The 26,251-nt window shown below is 34.4% G+C and overlaps 1 protein-coding gene across 1 annotated transcript in view; it reads left to right on the forward strand.

Annotated features, from left to right (window-relative positions):
* Positions 1–4,937: 4,937 nt before the first annotated feature.
* Positions 4,938–26,251, forward strand: part of cntn4 (contactin 4) — a 308,523-nt gene continuing 287,209 nt past the window's right edge. The window contains exon 1 of the mRNA XM_056460400.1: positions 4,938–5,049. Coding sequence (XP_056316375.1) covers positions 4,995–5,049 — 55 coding nt within the window. The 5' untranslated portion in view covers positions 4,938–4,994. The remainder of the gene's footprint in view (positions 5,050–26,251) is intronic.

Below are 26,251 nucleotides of genomic sequence, written 5' to 3' on the forward strand. Positions count from 1 at the left end.
CAAAATATGTCTTGTGCAGATTTAGACAATCAATTTAACTGTCAGAAAAATACATAGTGGAGTATTCAATTAGTCAACTAAATCACATTCTCATTATAATAAACTGGGATTGTTGTATCAGCTTGAACAGGGATACCCCAACTTTTTCTTATGAAGGTCCAAATACCAAACTTGACTGAGGTTAGTGGGCCGAAGGTAAATATAGTTGCCATGTGTAATTTCCTTATTCATTTAATAATATTTAAAAATGACTAGAAAACACTGCTTTATATTAACAAATATAGTATATTTTTTACATTTTTACATGTGTTTTTTTTATTTTATTTTATTTTTTTACATTTTTAATGAACTCATTACGGTAAAAAAACCCGTCTTATTTATAGCAGAATGGAGTTACACTAGCTTTTGCCTTGATTTGCTCGCTGATGTCTTCTTCGTAGTCATCAATCCATCAAGTGACAGTATTTACATGTTAAAAACTCAGATTAATTTACAACATTTAATTTCAGTTTGTTTTTTATTTTGTATCTCAGCAATAAAACAAACAAACAAACAAAAAAGGGTTACATCAAATTAGAAATGACGATCTCTGTTAAAGGTATTCTCCCCAACTCTCTCCATCCTTTTCACTCTCTTCTCAGATATGATGGTGGGACAAATCAAAGAATACAATGAGCCAACTTTGGCCCGCCAGCCCTACTTTCAGCATCTCTGAGCTAAAGAGAGAAATAAGTTTTGCTTTATTGTTGGAAAAGTGATTGTACAGTTCAGTATATTCAGTATTTGGCCAAAATATACCTAACTGAGCACCTAGATGTTAACCCTTATACCATCATTTACTTCCCATATCCTTATGTTAAAAAGTCAACAATTTTCTTTAAATGCCTTAATGAATGTGTTATATATTTATTCTATAATTCAATAACAATTATTAAAGGTTGTCTGTTTTTTATTTATTTATTTATTTATTTATTGTGATAAAAAAGTGTATAGGGTCACTAGCGACCTGAGGCATGTAATTGTGTGTAAGTACATTTTCCCTGTGCAACAGTAATATCTGCAATATTGAATATTAGAGAAATAAGGCCAGGTCACTAAATACCTCATGCAATTAAGGTAAAACTGCACAATATATTGTTTCATCATCAATATAGCAATGTGATCATTCGCAATAGTCACATCGCAGGATTTGCAATGTTGAGTTTGTATTATAATTTCTTATTTGCATGTGTTTTTGATGCCTGTGATTGTGTAATTATGAGAAATTGTATCTTTTTCTTAATTGTGTTTAAAGATTGCTATGGATGAAAATACTCTCAACACATGCAAATACAGAAATGCACTGCAAATAGCACAGACCACAATGAAAATGCATCAGGGGACTCCAAAAAGGTTATAGATTGTTTATTAGATTTAATGGAGATGCACTTCCACTGCAATACAATCCCAATTGAACTACCATTATAAATTCTTTCCTAATAGAGATATGAAGTCATATGGTGAAATTGTACTGGTATCGCAAAATAAAAAAACATTGCATGTTATATATTTCCAATATCGTGCAGCCCTAACTTAAGTATTATAAAATGTATTAATTGTATATCAGAGTGGTCTGCCTCTTCTATATTCTGGGTGAAAGAACTCAAGAACCTCAACCTGGATACATTTTGGATCATTGCAGTTCCCAAATTTAACCAGAAAATAAAACAACAAATAAGAACATCCTAAATTATCTTAATCTTAAATAAATAATACATACACAAAAACCTTCCCACATGCACCTGCCTACTTTATTTATTCCTTATTAAAACTGTTTTATGTAATAAGTGTTGCTAAGTGGATGTGGCAACACTTCAATAACACGTTCTGAGAAGCAGCCATTATGTATTGTGAGGTTGTTGTTTTTTTCAAAGTTGAACACATGGCATTTTTCCACCACAAGTGTGAAATGTTTGTCTTTATACTCCTTAATCGAAGTCTAATAACTTGCTTTTTTTAAACCCTCCTATTTTCCGAGCCAGCTGTCATATATAGACAATTTTTCAAAATTCAATCAACTCCTGGTAGATAAATGTTGCTTATTCTACTTCACGTAGTGAAATGTCATGTTATAAAAGTCGGCTAGCTAGTGAACAACATTTTTAATGAAGTCTCTGTAATTTATGTTTGTAACAAGTAGGGGTTCATGAAACAAATGAAACTGCAAAAGGTTTTATGAGATAATTTACTAAAGAGGTTCATTTTTAAATGAAAATTACCTCACCATTTACTATCCTTCCTTCATTCATTCATTCGTTCATTCATTCATTCATTCATTCATTCATTCATTCATTCATTCATTCATTTTCTTTTCTGCTTAATTAATCAGGGTTTATTCACATTCACACATACACTACGGCCAATTTAGCTGAATCAATTCACCTGTACTGCATGTCTTTGGACTGGGGGAAACCGGAGCACCCGGAGGAAACCCACGCGAATACGGGGAGAACATGCAAACTCCACAAAGAAACACCAACTGACCCAGCCGGGGCTTGACCTTCTTACTGTGAGGCGATTGTGCTACCCACTGCACCACCGTGCTGCCCCATTTTCAATCAATATATTTCAAAATAATTTGAAAATAAGTAGGTTTTCAAAAACATTAAGAGAACATGTGTCACTCTCTGTAGTTTACTCATGGGTAGGCCCACGCGGAATCTGTGTGCACAGAATTCTGCAGAATTCCACAGATTTCTAGCCCATCATTGATTCTGTTTATTTACTTAAGTAAATGTGTGTAAATTTATATTTATTCAGTTTTTAAATTAATTTCAGTAATATTATTGACTAATATGAAAATATTCATATGATTTATTTACAATACAGTGTGGAAAGTAAGATTTTTTGTCTTTTAGTAGATATCTTATATATTATATTATGATTTGCATTGTAAACATAAAATAAAAAGTAAAAAGGTGTTATTTTTATTTAATATATTAAGTTTTTAGTTATGATACTCCCAAAATCATTCTGCATAAATCCGCAGATTAAAAAAAAAAAATAGCAGAAAATTCTGTCCACAGATTCTGTCTGACCCTCTTCATGGGATGTTTTTCTTCTCACCGCTCAAGTGGAATTTTTTTTAACTTGCACGAAAGAAGCCATTGAGGAAAATGTCATATGTTCATGGCAAATTCTCTAAAATTCGCCTGTATTCACGATTTTGCTTTGAATTTGTATGTTTATTTTTTGCGTAAATGCTTAATTTTGCATTCATTGTGAACCTAGCATAACCTTCAAGCGTTTGTTGCTGTCATGAAAAATAATCTGGGGTGCGTTTCCCAAACAACTACGTAACTCGCAGCTGAATTATTATAATACCATGCATCGTTTGGGAAAAGAACGATGTAATGATTAGTGTTTCCCAAAACTCGTTAGTTATAACGTAAAACGCCTATAATAATGCTCTAAATGGGGAGCATGTATATGCCTAGTTAACCTAAGTAACCTAGTTAAGCCTTGAAATGTCCCTTTAACCTGTATAGAAGTGTCTTGAAAAATATTTAGTCAAATATTATTTACTGTCATCATGACAAGGATAAAAGAAATCCGTTATTAGATATGAGTTATTAAAACTATTATGTTTAGAAATGTGTTGAAAACATCTTCTCTCTGTTGAACCGAAATTGGGGAAAAAATTAAACAGAGGGGCTCATAATTCGGGGGGCTAATAATTTTAACTTCAACTGTATGTAAACGGTACATATAGGGCCCATGTTTCCTTTACAAATATTATTGAGAATATTCCATTGTCTATTCTAAATTAACATAAAATCACTTACAAAAGCTAACACATATTCTAATCTCATATATAAATCATATAAATAAATTAATATTGAGGCTATTTATTAAGAAATTACATTTAATAATTTTTATTCATTAGGAAATGAAAAAATTCTACTTTAATAATAGTATTAATGATTAATATTAATAATAATTATGATATTTTTTATTTATTTATTTTATTTATTTTAAAAGTCTACTTGACACATGCAAACCACAGCAGAAATTTTCCTTGTCATATACAGTACAGATACTTAATAAATAACCCACTATAAATTAAAAGCATTAACGTATGCTGTTTTTTTTTTTTTTTTCACAAGCTTTGGAGACATAAATTCTGCTTTTAAATAATACGTCACCTATAGCTTTCATCATGAGCCACGGCTGTGTTCAAAATGACATCAATGTTTTCAAAGTGCAAAGGGAGCGCAATTGTAAACATGAAGATCGCTAAAACCGAACTTTAAAATGCTTTGAAAGACCTAAGACTGATGACTTTAATGCTTTTTTTTTTTAAATCATTCCAAGTTTAAATGTCAGAATGTTGTAAATGAATAGGGCATAGGGGAGATAACTGGAAATAACAGCCAGGAACTATGTTTCTACAGCTCCAGAGGTGTAGTTTGCAAATGCAGTTTGCAAATGTTCGTTGGAACGATGGATTTGGGAAATGCCAAATCAATGCACTATGTTTTTAACGACACAACTTGTGACCTTAGTTGCCTAATGATAGTTTTCGGAAACGCACCTCTCAATAGTCACAGTATTTTGAAGCGCCAATGATAACAATATCATGCATGTTTATTATCACAATATAATGAATTACCGAATATTAGCACTTGTAACTCAGTTATGCCTTCTTGTTTATTGAACATTTTTTTTTTGTGAAAGTGAGCAGCATGCTTGATAATGTCAGCTTGCACATAGAACAAAACTCCAACACCAAAAAAAAAAAGAGAACTAAACCAGAAATGACAGAAATTTCAGCTTTTTGTACATATGAATTCTCTTAACGGTTACTAGAACTGTACTAAAGGGGTGGTTTTTGAATCAAACTAAGCCCATTGTATTTTTGCTGTCCCTTACAGAGTGAAGAGCGAGAAGCCACAGTGAGGACTCCATACATTCGGGATTGGATGTGAGTTGACTTTGACCGTACCAAAGCGAAGATGAAGTTGCTATGGAAACTGTTGGTTCTGCAGTCGTTCCTGGGGTGCCTTGCAGGTAAAAGTATCTTATTAAGAACTTTTGATGCATTCATGGCAGCTCCTCTTTAAGATACATTTTTTTCCCACCATATTTTGTGTAAATAGGCCAGGGGACTGTGACAGAGATCGCAGCCAAACTCCTATGCAATTTATGTTAGCGAATAATAGGCTTGATCATTAAAAAGGGGGAAAGAAATGTGTGCTTCTGTGGTTTTGGTTAACAGGAGAGCGATTGTTATAGTAAATATCAAGATCCGGCGGACAGTTCCGAGGGGAAGAGCTGTCGGCTGTTTGCTTGCTTGATAGTTTTGAATATAAATTAGGCGATCGGCTTGCAAGATAGGATACTAAGATGAAAAATATTAATTTGAATGTACCGATAGCTAAGAATGTGAGATTTAATCAAGAGGGGGGAATCTTTATTCTTTGGCAGACTGATATAATTTATAGCGGTCTGAAATTAAATTCTTGGGGACGCAGCTGACCCAGAGGTGATCTGTACTGCACAATTGAAAATGACTTGTTACAAAAAGCCAATTACTGAGTGTTCAAATCTGAGAGAAGGTGTGCTAGTGAGCTCTTGTCTTATTGGTGTGTTACATCTAGGCTGATTTAATTGACTGATTGACTGGTGCCTGGCTGATTGTTGGAGTTTTGTGTCATTTACAGCATTGTGTGTGTGCATGTGTGTGCGCTTGAATGTGTACTTTTTAAAAATGTATATTAAATGTTGTCATAAGCAAGATACAAATTACACATTTATAGGGGTTTAAAGAGCCCCTATTGGCATTATAAAAGGTCGTATTTTAGTTTTGGGGGTCTCTAATAACAGGCTGATATGCAAAAAAGGTAAAAAAAATACTTTCATTCTCTTATAATATGCATTTATTTTTACCTAATTACCCCAACGACTCTTATATGATTTGTTCAGCGATTAATTTGTTCCCAAACCTCTCCTTTGCATGAGGCTAATCTGCTGTGATTGGTCCGATGACCCAGTGTGTAGTGATTGGTTGACTGCGTTCAGCGCGAGACCGAGAGAAATATCCACCATGGCTATGAAGTAGCAGAGAGTATGTAAGAGCCCAATGCAGGAATGCCATAAACAGGGTTTCCGCTGGGTCTTAAAAGTCTTAAAATGTCAAAAAAATAAATAAAACTCAAATTTAGGCCTTGAAAAGTCTTAAATTCGCTGTTTTAGGTCTTAAATATTTTTGCACAGGTTTTATTTTTCCGATGTCTATGTAACGCTACATCTAATGCTCATTTAAATTCTTTTTTTGTTGCTGTTGCTTAGTTTTCATGGTGTTTTAGTTCTTTATTTCAATAGTCCAACTGTAATTTGCGGTATTTCAACTACAAATGAGACCAACATGCAATATCCAATCAGCTTTCTGTTATTGAGCTCAGTGTGCGCGGCGAATGTGACGTCATCGTAGTGTTTGTGGAGGTTCGCTTTAGGTGCGAGCGACATGATTTTGGCGGGCGAAGCTCACAAAATATTTGAGACTCGGGCAAACAGATGCCACGTTTGATTTGAGTTGAATATGAAACACTTTGAAGAGATTACAGACATTTTTATGATCTGTCTATGCGCGATCATAGGGAGAACCAGATGACCAATAATTCTTGGCTAGAAATTGCGAAATTGAAGTTTTCGTAAAAGTTTGGAGAAACCTGAGCGATGCGTTTGTTAAAACAAAAAAAAGAAGCCATGCAAAAGTGGACACCCAGGTGGTTTTAATACTACAGAATATGCTTTTCCACCATTCATATGTTTTACACTGATGTATATGTTACAATTTTGAATTTAAAACAATTAACAAGTTACAAACTAAAGTTAAGTAACAAATGATGTCTTTGATAACTGGAAAGGAATATATGAACCTATCAGTTTACAACATACTGATGCCCAATTTCTGGGCTTTAGGAATAGAATGTTGGACCATTAATGCTTTTTTAGCATATAAGTAAATGACATGAACTAGCCAGACAGTAATGAGTGGGCAAAACAAAAAAAATGTTTGTATTTTTTAGTAAGTGTACTTTTCTTGCTTTTATTCTTGCCATAATAAAAAATATAATTGTAGAGCAACCCATGTTCTGTTGCCATTAATATTTAACTTTAATAGATAGAACTGTCCGAGATATGAACAAAGCAAGTGATGCATCAAAGTTATGTGGTGCGGATCCAGGCGAAAGTATAAATCAGCCTTAAGATGTTTGTTTGTTTGTTTTTTTCTGTAGTTCAGTGGTGCATCTAACTTGTCTTTAGTACTGTTCAATTTGAATACATTTATTTTACCACAAATTTTGTGATTTTGCATTTTCTCTTTATGTGTATGCATGTTTTTGATGTTGTGATTATAGTTCTTAAATTAATACTTAAAAAGGTCTTAAAGTCTTAAGTTTGACATTATGATATCTGCAGAAACACTGAACAAAGCAATGCAGTTAAACACCAGCATATTACTCTATTCTTAACCCTAACCCCAACATCGACACACACTCACTTTTAATCCACACAGTGGCAAAACTATTTAGAAAATTGACCGCCGCGTGTGTAGGAACAGCTGATGGTGGCCATAGCAAAGACAAACGGCAGAGGATCCCGAGTTCAGAAAAGCATTTAAATGGGTAAAGGAAGAAGCACGCGTCATGTTTTCAACATGGATTTGGACATAATATATAAATAGCCCCAAACTTTAAAGATTTAACCTGAGAGATACAGTACAAGCACTGATCTATAATAGATATGTGATAACAAGTGGCGTGGAGCGATTACAACTTACAACACACAATTAAACTCATATGTTGCAAACTACACAAAATGAGGCAACGATTTTAATTACACTTACATATTATGATCCAGAGGAGGAAGAAACTGGTCCATAGGAGCTGTAACAGTTACTGACAAAGTCCCTGTCAAAGTCTGACAAAGTCACATACATAATAGTCTCTGCTGCACCTTCCTTTAATAGCAAACAGTCGACAAATCCCGCGTTGCAGTGTATTGTATCAAAAATCAGAAAAATGACAGGAACAAGCAGGTTGGCTATACTGTGGTATTGTTGTGAAAATGAACTTAATAACCATTTATTCCCCACAGCCGAATCTCCATCTGTCAGTGACTGTCATCAGTCCCGTGATTCCCCCGTGCTCTGTGTCTGAAGGGAAATGCGCTTTCACATGTTATCGGATCCAGTACTACATATTTGTTGATGTACCGTGTTGACGTCAATGCGTTCAGGCAAAATATCCGAACACAACACGATTCATTTTTTTCGACTCTGAGTTGACTATTTCGTTGAAGATTCAATAGTTAAAAAACACGGAGAACTTTCAGATTAAACCTCAGCTGGATGTTTTCATTCACTTTGAGCTGTGTTACATACTGCATAGAAGGTCATTTTCATAAACCCATATTAGGGGCTCTTTAAATTAGAATAGAAAACATTCTCAATAGGAGGACATCTGCTGCGTAAAACATATGCTGGAATAGGTGGCAGTTCATTACACTGTGGCAACCCTCATAAATAAGGCACTAAGCCGAAGGAAAGTGAATGAATGAATGAATGAATGAATGAATTAATGAAAACTCTCCAAAATGTTTGTTAAAGAAATATAGACCCTATATATAATGAATGAATAATGGATTAATTAATTAATTAATCAAAAGTGTAGAACAGTGATTGAAATGTATAAAAGTGCTAGAAAAATATGAAAAAGAACAAATAAAACTAAATATATGATTAGCCAGATGGCATGATGACACCCAAAGAACTAGTCAATTAAATTCTTCAAAGAAGTTAAATAACAGAGAGAGTTGAGCATGTGAAATGGAAACGCACAATCAGATTACGATTAATGTAAAAGAGCCCTCGGGTAAAAGAAGGAAGTATTAATAAAGATAATAGCCACCTTAATTGTTCCTTAGCGAAATATGTAATAAATTCATATGAGATATGAGTTTTGAATGCACGCACATCGCCATTTCCACCTCCTTCTACATTAATTAACAACAGCGACTTTAGAGATAGATGAGAGGGCTGGTTTAATTCCCCAGAGTCTTCATTTTCTCAGTAAAGACACTGCGAGAGGGAAGGATCATTGACTTTAGTGGTGCTGTGTAGTATGAACTTTATAGGTTGGTAACTAGTTGTTGATTAAAATTACTCTGGGGAACAATATATCTTTCACTGTAGTTCGTAGAGTTAAAATTTGTTGCATACAATATGTGCTTGACAACATAACATAATACAATATATAAAAATTTGTATAAATTTTTTATATTATTTTAATTTGTTTTATTTTTTATTTTTTCCAGCATTCAAACATTATATTCTCATTCAGTTTGAGGTTCTTGGTGACTTTGTTGAAGCTAAAACCTAATTTGTGATGTATACATACATACATGCATATATATATATATATATATATATATATATATATATATATATATATATATATATATATATATATATATATATATATATATATATATATATATATATATATATATATTATATATATATTTTGTATTTATTTGTATTTGTATTTATATGTATATATTTTATATAATAATTTTTTTAATACTTTTATATTTTTAATTTAATTAAATTTTTATTATTTTTTATTTGTTTTTAATTGAATTTAATTGAATTTTATTTTTAATTGAATTGAATTGAATTGAATTGAATTTAATTTAATTTAATTTAATTTAATTTTTTTATTTTTTATTGTTTTCCAGCATTCAAACATGCTCTCATTCTGTTTGAGGTTCTTGGTGACTTTGTTGAAGCTAATACTTAAAATGTGACTTATTTATTTTATTAAAAATATATATTTTTATTTTATTTTATTTTATTTTATTTTATTTTATTTTATTTTATTTTATTTTATTTTATTTTATTTTATTTTATTTTATTTTATTTTATTTTATTTTATTTTATTTTATTTTATTTTATTTATTTATTTTATTTTATTTTATTTTATTTTTCCAGCATTCATACAGTACCCTCCCATTTTGTTTGACGTTTTCAGTGACTTTGATGAAGCTAAAACATAAGATGTGACTTATGATCCAAGTTACTTTTTATTCTGAAATGTGGAAAAAAGTGATAACAGAGCGATTAGGTGTCTTTTATACCACAAGCGTATATGCATATGGATGACTGCGCTGAAAATACATTCGCAAGTAGCCTTGCTTCCCATCTGCTGAAAGGAGCAGAATAAATCCCAAAATAATTTTCTCTGAACTTCACCTTTAATATTGTCAAAATGTGCCAGTGTATTTGAAGACTGAAGTTCTTTTTCAAAGGGAAATGAACTCGCCTCCTTCCAAACCAGACTTCAACTAACCTTTCCCCATACCGGCCGCTCTTTTCCATGCAATTACAATGAATCTGCCCGACGTGAATGAGTAAATACTGAAAGAATGTTCAATTATACCTGAACTGTTCCTTTAAAGGGGACATATCAAAAAAATCTTCCTTTTTCCAAGTTTTAGTGCTGTAATCACGTCATTGGTTCATCTACCAACCCAGAAAACACTTTAGCTTTAGGACTTTAGCTGCATCCAAAATCCTCTATTACTCGAGTAGGTACTACATTTGAATTTATCAATGGCTGCATTGAGATTTGCTTATTTTGTTGTTTCTTGGTTGTCAGAATAGTTTTAAAGGCTCCACCCTCTTCAGAAAAGCAGCAGCTCATTTGCATTTAAAGAGACATCTCCAAATATGGGAAAATTTGACATTTGTGGAGTATTTCAGCCTGATGTCATGAGAAAACGTAAATATTTTATGTTTTGTCAGTTTAGTGGCTAATTCGTCCAAATTCATACAAGTTCTGTCGCATGAAAATGTACGATTTTAAAAAGGAGGCACCCAACTGAGCCCCTAAACCCAACCGTCATTGGGGGGTGAACAAATTGTACTAAATTGTACGAATGAGATCGTAGGAATTCATATGAATTAGCCACTAAATCAAAAAGTTATGAATTACCATGAGATTGTGTTGGGTATTTTGTGTGGCGACTTTGCAGACACATTCAGGCGACACTAGAGATTTACATAGCATAATAGCTCCAGCGTAACCTATTCAGTTGCATTATCTCTGCACAATTGCTTGGAACAGAAAGGACACTGTGTTTGGTGGTACTTGACTGTCTTGCACTAGAGATCTTTGTTCCTGCCTTGTGTTTCCAGTTAGTGGTGGGTGGCACTGCTTGTTGTAGTGTTGTACTCCCTTTTAACTCCAAACTGACAGGAAAGGTCGTGCAACCTGCCGAACAGCAGAGACGAGGAAGGTTTGCCCCTGCAAAGACGAGTCTTGGCAGGGCGACTGCTCTGAATGCTGAGAGGGGACCGCAATGATCTCCATCCCCTGCTAGGCTTCTTTCTTTGTTCTCTCACAGCGGTGCGTAGTGACAGGGCCGAGCTGTCTGCTATACACTCACACACACACACACACACACACACACACATGCACGTCACTCCAGCCTGATCGCCCACCCAGTTAGCATGTGATTACCTAAGGATCACACACACTTCAGGCAAACACAGGCTGCATTCTAATCCGCTGTCTGTTCCTCTTGTTCTCATTGACTCGGGGCCGGGCTCATTATTTCAGACTTGACTTTCTTCAAAACACTTTCAGGATTCAACGAACATGTCAAGCAACATGAGTTCACCTTTTGGCAGAAAAAAAATATTGAATATCCCAAAAATATATGAGTTAAGCATCAGTTTAAAAGAAGTGAATTAAGAAAATATACTGCTCTTATAGATTTTTATTACCTCTAAAACTGCTTAATAAGAAACAGAATGGACAAAATAATAGAGTAAACTGATTAATTGCGATATTTTGTTATTTGTTATTTATATATATTAATGATAATAGATAAATAATAAAGATATGCTACAAAAATGATTACTATTACTATAATTGTTATCAATAATAATAATAATAATATACTACTACTAATAATAATAATAATATTAATAATAATTAATCTGAGTTTTCTTTGTTTGAAGCTAACTTTTTTTCATGGAAAAAAAAGTTGAGAAATCTGACATCCCTGCAGAGACATCTCCACATGATGCAACATGGAATGTAAAAAAAACAAAGACTCAAAAGAGTAAAACTGATATAACATGAATTGTCAGCTTTCCAGAATTCCTTTTTCATCATTCTCACGTGTAAACAACATAACGCAATGCATAACGCCCAAAGATATATGCATGGACGGATGTATGGGTCGGTGGTTGGACAAACGGACTGATGGATGGATGGATGAATGGATATATGGATTGATGGACAGTAGAATATATAGACAGATAGATCTGGATGGATGGATGGATGGACGGACGAATATATGTATAGATAGATAGATGGATGGATGGATGGATGGATGGACGGACGAATATAGAGACATATGGATAGATGGATGGATGGATGGACGAATATAGAGACATGGGTGGATGGATGGATGGACTAATATAAAGACAGATATGGATGGATGGATAGATGGATGGATGGACTAATATAGAGACAGATATGGATGGATGGATGGATGGATAGATGGATGGATGGACGAATATAAAGACAGATTTGGATGGATGGATGGATGGATGGATGGATATATAGTATAAGCAAAATACTTAAGCCGGCATTTTGGAAATTTTACACACAATTTCATTTCTCCTGTTCTGTGCCATATGTCTCCACCTGAGCCGCTATGTGAAAAGACACAAAGTGACATTGTCGTGTTCCACTGAGGTAAATCAAAACACAAAATGATGCAATGAAAGGAAATTGGAGACTGCGTCAGTGAAAGTAGCTAAATGTGTGATTTGGTTTAACATTTAACAGGTGAGGTGAACTTAACAGAGCTGAGATGTTTGCTTGGAGCTGTCAGTGCTTTGGTTGAAGCATGCGTGCGTGCATGTGTGTATGTGTGTGTATGTATGCGTGTTTGGAAGCTCAATGCTTGAGCCCTACAAACAAACCACTTGACATTTCCTTTACGGGCTGAGCTGTTTAATTTGCCCACCTTTTCTCGTCTTTGATTACAAATTTCTTTCCGTTCGTGAAGTGCTCTTTACCATTAACAACTAATAGGAGGCAGAATTTTTGCAAACAAAAGGATTCGGTTACAAATTAAACAAAGCAGAGCCATTTGATGTCTTACCCACTGATGCTGTTTGGTCATTTTCACAGAATTGTTTTTTTTTTTTTTCACTTACATGTTTTTTTTATTTACTTGAGCAATAATCTGCCACATATCATCTAAAAGAGACCAAAACAAGTCTGTGCTCTAAAGATGTTTTAAAGATTATAAATAAAGATTTTAATTGGAAATGATGATTTTAGGTCTATGCGCAAAAAGTGGTCAAGTGTTTGTTCATAACAAATTTAAGTGGTGGACTTGATAAATATAAGCCATAAAACCACTAAATATACCAAATAATTAACCAACCAACCAATAAATAAATGCATAATGGTATTAAAATATAGCACCAGAAGGTTAATTAAAAAAGGGACTTGGAGCTAAAAAGAAAAGAAAGAAAATATCAAAATGTATTGTTATTATTTTAGTTGTTTTAAAATATCTTCATCAAACCTCATCATTAAACTTGAAAATAAAGCAAAAAACATTACCAGAAAATACTTTTTATGTTCTTTATACTTTAAATATCATTTTACTAATTTGTCATTTTTCCTCACCGTTTTAAGTGGATTAGAGCGACTTGATAAATATAAGTCAGTGCCATAAATACCACTAAATATACCAACTAATCAACCAACGAATGCATAATGGTATTAAAATATAACACCAAAATATATTTAAAAAAGGTGTTTTCAATGTTAAATAACTTTAAACTTTTAAATTTGTTGTTGTTGTCGTTGTTCTGTTGAACACACACAAAAAAAAAGATATTTTGAAGAATGTTGGAAACTTCACTGTAAAAATTGCTGGGTTTCACACAGTTACATCATGTTGTCCCAACACAAACTGATTAAGTTAACTTCAGTGGAAAACTGGATAATTCTGAGTTCATTTCATCTTCTGGGTTTAAAATCATTTTTGGGGCAGGATCAAAATCGGTGATCATTGCTCGAATCTGCTAGTGGAGTGATGACGCGTCGGTTTCTCATTATTATTCATATTGGAGATTTCTTATCCTATGAGAAGACCCTGATTATTAATTATTCATGAGTTTAATTATTCACATGCTTTCCGAAGGCCAGGCAGACCTGCCAAGCTGTGAGACCCAATGACTGGGTGAGACCGCGTGGACGGCACGAGTCGTATGTGTTTGTTTCCATGATCCACGAGGTTTGTTGCATGTTTTTCCCTGCGATTCTGTCAAGGCCAATACAGCAAAGCTGTTGTTTTGCAGCAAGCAATTTTGCCAGGAGAACTGTACAAGAATTTGAGAATGGCAGACTTTGTCTTTTATCAATTGAGTTCGTTACCATTCAGACACATCACCTACAGTATCTGTGCAAGAGACCTGCAGGACTGCTATCCACTGTGTCTGCATTCAGACCCGGGGATTGAGGCGGAGAGAAGTCCTTCTCATTTATAGTGTTTATATAAACACGATTATCTTTATAATAATATAACTAATTGTGGTTATGTGTATATCAAATTACGAATAACAAATGTAGCAGGACATTAAATTATTTCTTTGCATTTTAACTTTGTAAATTATAAAATCATGGGTCTCTTAACCGTTTGTGTCTCATTCTGTGAGCCAACTCACAGTTGTTCGCTTCTCTCTTTTTCCCCTGCTCTCCTGGCCACGCCCACTCCCCCCTCTACTCAGAGCTCCCCGCCCATCTCGGAGCATTTTTGGAAAAAATTTCTGAAGTTAGACTTGAACCAAAAGAGATGGGTTTCATGGCTATTTAAATGTGCTTTATTAATAAATATTGTATTTTATTGTATTGTATTATATTGTACTGACATCCGCAATACTATTGAATCAAATGTTTACAGGTTTCAAACACTCTTCAAAATATCTTGCAAATATATGCCAGCAGCTAGCTTTGGTGTGTGGTGTGTGGTGTGCGGTCTGTCAATGGCTGCTGTCGTGTCATCCAGGTGGATGCTGCATACTGATGGTGGATGAGGAGATTCCCCCAAATTTGTAAAGAGCTTTGAGTGCCCAGAAAAGCGCTATATAAATGTAAGGAATTATTATTATTATTATTATTATCTTATTTTGTGTTTAACAGAAAAAAAAAATCTAACTTATTTGGAATAAGTCAAGGGTGATTTGCCTGACTTGATGCTTTCATTTTTTGGCGAACTTTCCCTTTAAAGGCATCATACAGTTTTAAATTGACCCTGCATGGAATCTTAAGTTGTACAGGTTTCATTTTATAGGAATAGAAACAAAATGCAATAATGAGCCAAAACTATTTATTTAGAATAATTAGAAAATTAAGTAAAGATCATGAATTTCCTACTGTAAAATATCAAAATGTATTGTTATTGTTTTAGTTGTTTTAAAATATCAAAACCTCATCATTAAACATGAAAATAAAGCAAAAACAATTACCAGAAAATACTTTTTTAATCTTCTTTATACTTTAAATATCATTTAAATTAGCGAATTACTTTGTAATTAATTTGTCGTCTTTCCTCACCCTGGTCTAATTGCAAACATGAGAAAAATTTGGCAAGAAACTCTCTGTAAAAATAAAAAGGATAAATCTGTCAAGTCCAGCGTTACCCAATTCTTCTACAACATTGTAAGCAGCAAATCAATCATTTCAAAAACTTGCCCCAAAGTGTCATTCTCACACACACACATTCAAACTCATCTCGTTAGATTAAAAATAAGTCTGAATATTCTTCTAATTAACCATGATGTTATCAAAACAGCACTTTTCTTTTTCCACCGAGCATTTGACAATCTGTCAGAAAACGTTCGCTCAAATTGCATCCCTAAAATACCAGAGCAACATGTTGTTTTGCGATTAATTCGGGGCTTAGCTGCTCGCGATATAGCAATCAGCTCAGACACAGGCTTTGTTCCAACGCTTTTATTTTGTACGTCTGCTTTCTATAGACCACTCACAGGTGAAAAAGGCAGACAGCGGGACCCAGAAACCCGTCATTTGGTGACCAAGTTATTCATGGCTTGTAAAGGCAAGGGCCCGGTGGGGATTCTGTAAACAGCATTTTCACAAAACAATTTTTGCTTTCCGTGAGGTGTTATGTTCTAAGAAGCGCTGTCTGCCCGACCTACCGCTGGCACGGCGCATACAAATGCTAATACAACAGCAAATGACTCGCCTCCACGACTCTCTATATTGAAAAACTATGCAATCATATTGTGTGATTTTTCCTCTTCAGATCTGCTGGTGGAGCGTGCATGTATCTGGAGTGTTTGTCTTTCCACTTGCAAGAAATGGTGCAGTCGTTGAGCTGTGTATCGTATGTTATCACATTTCACACCACATATTCCACACGCCTCTGTGCTTGTGAATATGAATTGGTAATATGAATCTTAATTGGTTTGCGTGTGTGTGCATGCGTGTATGTACTAGTGACTGTATACCAGCTGGAATGTATGTTTTGTTGATTTTGTTTGGAGGTTAGACAAGGGAAGGCTTATTACATGGATGGATTTTACATCTGATTCTCGTTAGCAAGTCATTTTGACTGGTAATCATTCACCAATATTGTCAATATTTGTAATTGAATTTTTATTTATAGTTATTTAATGATATGTAATACAATTGCATGAATTAGATGCAATTATTTACAGGAAATAATTATTTTAATTAGAATTTATGCACATTTTTTCGTTCTGTTTACTATGTGCACTCACAGGCCACTTTATTAGGTACACCTTACTAGTCCCGGTTTGGACCCCCTTTTGCCTTAGGAACTGCCTTAATTCTTCGTGGCATTGATTTAACAAGGTACTGGAAAATTTCCTCAGAGATTTTGGTCTATATTGACATGGTAGCATCATGTACAGGAGCATAATTGCTGTACATTTGTCGACGGCACATCCATGATGCGAGTCTCCCGTTCCAGCGCATCCCAAAGGTGCACTAGGGAATTGAGCTCTGGTGACTGTGGAGGTTATTTGAGTACAGTGAACTCATTGTCATGTTCTAGAAACCGGTTTGAGATGATTTGTACTTTATGACATGGTGCGTTATCCTGCTGGAAGTAGCCATCAGAAGATGGGTACACTGTGGTCATAAAGGGATGGACAAAAACAATACTTAGGTAGGATATGGCGTGGACACGATGGTCAATTGGTACTAATGGGCCCAAAGTGTGCCAAGAAAATATCCCCCACCATTACACCACCAGCAGCAGCCTGGACCATTCATACAAGGCAGGATGGATCCATGCTTTCATGCTGTTGATGGCAAATTCTGACGCTACCATCTAAATGATGCAGCAGAAATCGAGACTCATCAGACCAGGCATTGTTTTTCCAATCTTCTATTGTCCAAATTTGTTGAGTCTGTGCCTGTAGCCTCAGTTTCCTGTTCTTAGTGGACAGGAGTGGCACATGGTGTGGTCTTGTCTTCTGCTGCCGTAGCCCATTTGCCTCAAGGTTTGACGTTTTGTGCTTTCAGAGATGCTCTTCTGCATATCTCGGTTGTAACAAGTGGTTATTTGAGTGACTGTTGCCTTTCTATCATCTCGAACCAGTCTGGCCAGTCTCCTCTGACCTCTGGCATCAACAAGGCATTTGTGCCCACAGAACTGCCGCTCACTGGATATTTTCTCTTTTTCGGACCATTCTCTTTAAATCCTAGATATGGTTGTGCTTGAAAGTCCCAGTAGATCAACAGTTTTTGAAATATACAGACCAGCCCGTCTGGCGCCAACAACCATGGCACGTTCAAAGTCTCTTAAATCACATTTCTTTCCCATTCTGATGCTCACAGCAGATCGTCTCGACCATGCCTAAATGCATTGAGTTTCTGCCATGTGATTGGCTGATTAGAAATTTGGGGTAACGAGCAGTTGGACAGGTGTACGTAATAAAGTGGCCAGTAAGTGAATATTTTAATATTTATTATTTTAAGTTCTGGATTTAAGTAGATTTCTTTGTTAATCTTTTATTATTCCTTCATTTTTAGCTTTCTGTCTTTCTTTATTTCACTTGTAATATTTTATTAGTTATTTTTATTTAATTTGTAGTAACGTTTAGTTTTTAAGTTTTTAATTGGGATGTTTTATTTAATTTTTCTTTTATTTCTTAATTATTTTATTTGAATAATTTAAGTTCTCATTCATTTGTAATTTTAGTAATAAAATGTGAAAAGTTGTTTATTTCATATTCATTCATTTTAATTTTGCATAAAATGTTTTAATTGTTAACAATTAAATCTATTTTAATTGTACTACTTTATTAGGATTTTATTATTTTTTAAAGATTTTATCCAATTTATTTATATATTGCTTAGTTTATTTATTTATTTATTTATTTATTTATTCATTTAATTTTTAACAGTAATAAAACAGTCTGAACGGGGAGAAATATATACATTTGACATTTCATACTATAGTGATCCTAAGTTGTAATAATTGTTTAACATGTTTGTTAAAATTGTTGATTTATCATTTCCTGATTAAAATGGAGACTGTCAAAACTGTTTGTATGTACTAGCGAAGATATATCTACTGTAATGCATGTTTGGTTGTCATGTGTGGGATTTGTAGCTCATCTGCTAAACTCATTAGGATCAAGGACAATAGAAGTCTTATTGTATTACATAACACAGAGCAGGATTCCAGTTTTCAGCTCATATGTAATGCTTTTTTGGTGTGGTTGTCGACCTGACCTTTACAGGCGGCAACAGTGTGACATGCATGCAAAAAGCGGCAATACCATGTGATGTTCTGATTATATCATCTACTTGCTTTGGACCCATTTAATCATTTGAAAAGTCCAGAAAAAAATAATGGATGGGTGGATGGACGGACGGATGAATGGACTGATAGACAGATGAATTGGTAGATGGGTGGGTCAGTGGATGGATGGATGGATGATATGTAGATGGATGGATGAAAAAATGGATGGATGGATAGATGGATGAATAGATGGACGGATGGATGGACTGAGAGACATGAATTGGTAGATGGGTAGGCCGATGTATGGATGGATGATGTGTAGATGGATGGACGTAAGGATAAATGAATGAATAGATGGATGGATGAATATATAGATGGATGGATGGACTGATATACAGATGAATTGGTAGATGGGTGGGTCAGTGGATGGATGGATGGATGGATGGATGGATTGATGATGTGTAGATGGATGCATGGATGGATAGACGAATGGACTGATGGATGGATGGATGAAGTGGTGGATGGATGGATGATGTGTAGATGGATGGTTGTTTTGGTAAATGATTAATAAGTAGATGGGTGGTTCAGTGGATGGATGGATGGATGGATGGATGGATGGATGGATGGATGGATGGATGGATGGATGAGTGGGTCGGTGGATGAATGATAGATGGTTGGATGAATGGATGGATGGTTAGACAGGTAGATATATCGTGAATTGACTCTTTTTGTGACAATGAATTTAACAGATGTTTTGATAAATGGAATGATGAAACTGTGAGTAACTGTCATCAGTCATTTGTTTCAGTGACTGGAGGTTTTCCAGGTTTGATTGGCCAGTTCAGGTATAATCTTTATTGATCTGCAAAGACAGACATGAATAAAGCCTGCGTCTGTTTGATGTGAGAGTGATTTGAGGTGTCGTGGATTTCTCAAGAGGGCCTGAAACGTGTTGCTTTGTTAGAGATCTTGTCTGCTTTCATGGATTTATTGATTTCGTTAGTACCAGTGTTCAGCTGCAATGAGAGCTGTTTTCAAAATAATGTAACTTTGATTTCAAGGTACTTTTTTTCTTTAGGGCTAGTCTAGAGGTTGTTTTTTGTTTGTTTGTTTGTTTTAGTGGGAAGCAAAAATAAAATCAAAACAGGTTTTTGAAACAAAAATATCTTTCTTATTGTAAAAATAAATGTTTTTAATTTAATTATTTATTAATTCCTTAACAATATTTTGTTTTATTATTTATTTAGGCTGTTTATTCAAATTAGTTTACAAATCTTAATTTATTTTGTATTTAAATATACACAATTTACACAAATCATCAAAAACAACAACTGCTACCACTACCACCACCACCTCTACTACTACTACCACTACCACTACTACTACTACTACTACTACCACTACTACCACTACCACCACTAACACTACTACCACTACCACCACCACCACCACCACCACGACCACTACCACGACCACTACCACCACCACCCTCAACACAATCATCACTACCACTACTACCACCACCACTACTACTACTACCACCACCACCACTACTACTACTACTAAAACTACCACTACCGCTACAACTACTACTACTACCTCTACTACTACTACTACCACTACTATTACTACTACTACTACTACCACCACCACCACCACTACTACTATACTACTACTACTACTACTACTACTACTACTACCACCACCACCACTACCACCACCACTACTACTACTACCACCACTACTACAACTACTACTAAAACTACCACTACCGCTACAACTACTACAACTACTACTACTACTACCACTACTATTACTACTACTACTACCACCACCACCACCACCACCACCACTACTACTACTACTACTAATACTACTACTACTACTACTACTACTGCTACCAATACTACTACTACTACTACTACTAATAATAATAATAATACTACTACTGCTACTACTACTACCACCACCACCACCACCACCACTACTACTACTAATACTACTACTACTACTAATACCACCACTACTACTACTACTACTACTACTACCACTACTATTACTACTACTACTACTACTACTACTACTACTACTACTACTACCACCACCACCACCACCACTACTACTACTACTACTACTACCACTACTACTACTACCACCACTACCACCACTACCACTACTACTACTACTACTACTACTAAACTACCACTACCGCTACAACTATTACTACTACTACTACTACCACCACCACCACTACCACCACCACTACTACTACTACTACTACTACTATTACTACTACTACTACCACTACTACTACTACTACTACTACTACTACTACTACTACTACTACTAATAATAATAATAATAATAATAATAATAATTCATTCATTCATTTTCTTTTCGGCTTAATCCCTTTATTAATCCGGGGTTGCCACAGCGGAATGAGCCACCAACTGATCCAGCAGCAGATGCCCTGTTTTACGCAGCAGATGCCCTTCCACCCACAACCCATCTCTGGGAAACATCCATACACACTCATTATTACTATTATTATTATTATTATTATTATTATTATTATTATTATTATTATTATTATTATTATTTATGAAACACAAAAACATGTTTCTTACTGTAATTTTTAAAAATATTTAATAATAAAATATTTATTGTTTGTTTTTTTTCTGTAATAATAAAAAATAAAAAATAAACAAAATCAATGTCCACTCTGAAAAGTAAAAAAAAAAAGCAAACAAAAACCACAAACACATCTCAACTTTTAATCCCTATACAAATCCCTCGTCACCCCTGAAACAAATTAAAGTCCTCACCCTGATTCCAGTGCCAAGAGAAAACATGCTCATCCCGAATCACGTCTTCATATATCCCTCTGATTTCTTATTACAGTGAGTTTACACAGCTGCCGGTTGTGTGCTTTTTGCTTGCTGATTTGCTTTAGGTGTTTGTTGGTGTTTCTTTGAGCCTCCGGCAGGCAGACGGTGCTTTCATGCAGATCAGAGGGCCACTTTCTCCAGACTCATGGGACCAATGGTAGAGTTAGTTCGCCTCGGGCAAGTGTTGCTCACAGGCTGAGACCTGAAACTTCCAGAAGACCGAGAGGAAGAAGAGCTTGTGGATGAAAAAGAGGCCGAAGAGGAGCACTTTGTCATCCAGTTGGAGGAGAGGGCGTTTGTGCTTTCTGCTCTCCCAGACTTAGAAACTCAGACTTTGAAAAGAGGAGTTGTGTTCTTCACCACAGCCAGTGAACAGTACAAAAAAGAGAGAGAAAAGTTGTACAGAAGATGCTGACTACATGGTAAACATGCACTGTAAAAAATACAAGGATCCATATAATTTATTCATGTTATCCAAACACAAATCAATTGAGTTAACTTGATTGTTTTACAGATTTAAGTGGATTATCCATTGAACAATTATGTTTTTTACGTCCACGAATTATGATTTTGACAGACCATTTTATTTTAATAGTCTGTGGAGCCCATTAAGGTTCCACATTTTCTGATGCTTTCTGACGTTTCGAATGTCCACCTGAATCGCTTCATTTCTGATCCTGTCAATATGATTTTAGTAGCTACAACAACCACAACAATCTCTTAAAAAGAACGACTCACAAAGTGAAAAATTACTTTGTTTTGTTACCTGATTAGACAGATAAACAACAATAGATGGAAAATCCAAAATAGCAACAGGAAACATTGAAACAATGTTTGACCACTTCATATAGCCTCATTTTGTTGCAAATTTCATTTGGTATAACTTGTATCTTTATTTAAATGTATTTTTTTGTGGGTCTGTTATTTACAAAATAAACTAGAGAACTAATTCATTTTAGGTGAAGTGACGTGCAAATAATATTTTTTTAATAATAAGGAAATTATGAATTAAATTCCAAAAGTCCAATTATAACATCTAAAATATAATATTTCTGACAATTTTCTTTAAAATTTGAGTTGTGTTGCAATGCTATTTGGTATCGTGATGCTGCAGCTAGTATAGTATCATAAGATGAACTAATGATATCGCGACAACCCTACTTTGAACAAGCAGCCAAAAAAAAAAAGTGTTTTTAAAGACGTGAGATAATACTGCTGCATAAGTTTCAAATTAAAACAAGATTAACTTTCATGCCGTTATGTAATTATTTATTTATTTATTAATTAATCATATATATTTTTTGTATATTTTTGTGTTGTAAATATTGCAAAAAATCTGCGTGCTTAGTGTCCCACCAGTACTGATATACAGCCATTTCGCACTGCTATGAGTATGATATTATGTTTATACAACAATTCGAGAGCACAATCGTCTATATAAAAAGAAATTCAAACACAAAATCTAAAAACCATTTTTTATTAGGAACTACTTTCTTCTGCCATTCATTCACATCTGCAGCTGACATAGGAACAGCAGAAGCCATTACTAATTCACCAACGTCACTTTAGAGCTAGTGTTTGAATGATTCTCAAGCGTAATGTCTAAAATGATGACAAAACAGGTGATTTTGCTCACATTTTACGATTATAAGGCTGAACGTGACATGAAATGCCATCCGTCTTCAATGCCATCTCGTTACAGTATTACAGTCCATTACAGTCTACAGTATTTCTCTGTTGCAATCAGGATATCACAATAATTAACCCTGAAAAAGCAGCGCATTTACCAGATTGCTGTTGTGTTTGCGATAAAGTAGGCATTTCTACTTTCTTTCTGCCAAAACAACACACATTCCTGATATGCGAGTCCCATCTCTCACTCAATACACTACAGTTATATGGTATCAATACAGCACTGCAACATGCAAAAGAGAGAGATCGACTTAGAATATCATTTACCTGTTTAACAAGCATATGATCAGCTGTAGTTCGAAATTACGCTGTTTTAATCTTCTAAGGGCTTATTATGCGGTCCTGTCACCATCTTGTGGGTAGACAACGTCAACTGTCTTTAGTCTGCTTAGTATGGCAGGTTAATGGCCACCGCCATGTCTCAGAAATTATAAATATTTGAAAATAGGCGCTATCTGCATAGTTGCAATCTAAACAACTACATTCATGACTACAAAAGCCTCAAAAGTACATTATGTTGCCCAACAACAGCAATATTTGTCAAACTGACTGTCCTCTCTCTGCTTGTTGCTGTGGGCGGAGTAATACACAAAGGTGACGGGTGAAGAGGGTTGCACAGTAAATACCAGCTTATATTTATTTATGTGCTTTGTTTCAGTTGGTTACCAATTGTGGTTTATATTTATTTAAATCTATAATAATAATAATAATAATAATAATAATAATAATAATAATAGGAATTCTATAGGAATAGGAATAATAATTATTATTATTAGTAGTATTCATTAATTCATTATTTTTTTTCCCGGTTTAGTCCCTTTATTAACCTGGGGTCGCCATAGCAGCATGAACCGCCAACTTTTCCAGCATATGTTTTTACGCAGCAGATGCCCTTCCTGCTGCAACCCATCTCTGGGAAACACCCATACACTATACAGACAATTTAGCTTACCCAATTCACCTATACCCCGTCTTTGGACTTGTGGGGGAAAATGGAGCACCCGCAGGAGACTCACACGAAAACAGGGAGAACATGCAAACTCCTCACAGAAATACCAACAGACCCAGCCGGGAATCAAACTAGCTACCTTCTTGCTCTGAGGCGATCATGCGACCCACTTTGCCACCGTGACGCCCTTATATTATATTATATATTGATATTTAATTGTTTCATTTTTTTTTTCTGTTAACTATTTTAAAAGAATAATTTCCTCATATTAATTTTTTCATACTGTTTTAAGCTTGAAAGTCATTGTTCACCATCCATCAACACCATATACAGTTGAAGTCAGAATTATTAGCCCCTTTTATTTATTTATTTATAAATTTTTCTTAATTCTTTTATTTCCCAAATGTTTAACAGAGCAAGGAAATTTTCACAGTATGTCTGATAATATTTTTTCTTCTGGAAAAAAGTCTTATTTGTTTTATTTTGGCTAGAATAAAAGCAGTTTTAAATTTTTTTAAAATTCATTTTAAGGTCAAAATTATTAGCCCCTTTACTCTATATATTTTTGCGATAGTTTACAGAACAAACCATCGTTATACAATAACTTGCCTAATTACCCTAACCTGCCTAGTTAACTTAATTACCCTAGTTAAGCCTTTAACTGTCACTTTAAGCTGTATAGAAGTGTCTAGAAAAATATCTAGTCAAATATTATTTACTGTCATCATGGCAAAGATAAAAGAAATCAGTTATTAGAAATGAGTTATTAAAACTATTATGTTTAAAATGTGTTGAAAAAAAATCTTCTCTCCATTAAACAGAAATTGGGGAAAAAAATAAACAGGGGGGCTAATAATTCTGACTCCAACTGTAGTGTCTGGTTGACAACAGCGCTTTATTAAACCACTTTTTTTAACACGACTTAAAAGAGCTACATTTACAATTCCTCAATATTTGAAATGAAAGTCACACATGCAAGTTCACCAAATGCAATCTGAATGATCACCTTTCCTGGAAGAAATGATGTGCATTTATTCAAAGCGGCATAATATATCCGCCATGATTATTTCCATTCTTTCTGCACCTCAATATTTAATATAAATCACATCTACATTTGGCCAAAGCACCCATATCTATATCTTTCTCTTTCCATTATCATTTATCAAGTCAAAGATGAATATTCCCCTTTGGCGCCGGACGAACCCCATCTCCCAGAACCCCATTGAGTCTAATGGCTCCTGCAGCGCCTCCACCTTCCCTGACCTTCAACCAATTCATTCAGCTTTCTGTCGCTCTCTCACCATCAGATGTGCTGTGGCTCTCGTGGAGCATGGAGGAATACATTTTCTCCAAAGTTCACCAGGGCAAAAGCTGTGTCTCTTCTGTCATGCTTGGATTTACATATATTGAAGTTGGCTTCATAAAATATCCATATGGTGTAAAAAAAAAATTTAAAAGGTATTTCGTAATATACATTAATGTTGGAGTAAAATGTATCTAAATGTAAGTCTAAAAAATGTAAAGCAAAGTTTTAATTTAATTAATATTTTTTTTATTTTATTATTTTTCATTTTATTTTTTATTTTATTTTATTTTATTTTATTTTATTTTATTTTATTTTATTTTATTTTATTTTATTTTATTTTATTTTATTTTATTTTATTTTATTTTATTTTATTTTATTTTATTTTATTTTATTTTATTTTATTTTGGTAGAAGCAAACTCTGGAACAAATCGGGGGGCGTTGGTATACCTGAACTTTACATACACAAAAAGTGTTAAAAAACAAAACAAAACACACAGATACCTTTTATACCTCAACCACTGTGCAGAGTGGCATGA

This window comes from Danio aesculapii, chromosome 6, assembly GCF_903798145.1.
Source record: "Danio aesculapii chromosome 6, fDanAes4.1, whole genome shotgun sequence".
In the NCBI taxonomy this organism is placed as follows: Eukaryota; Metazoa; Chordata; class Actinopteri; order Cypriniformes; family Danionidae; genus Danio; species Danio aesculapii.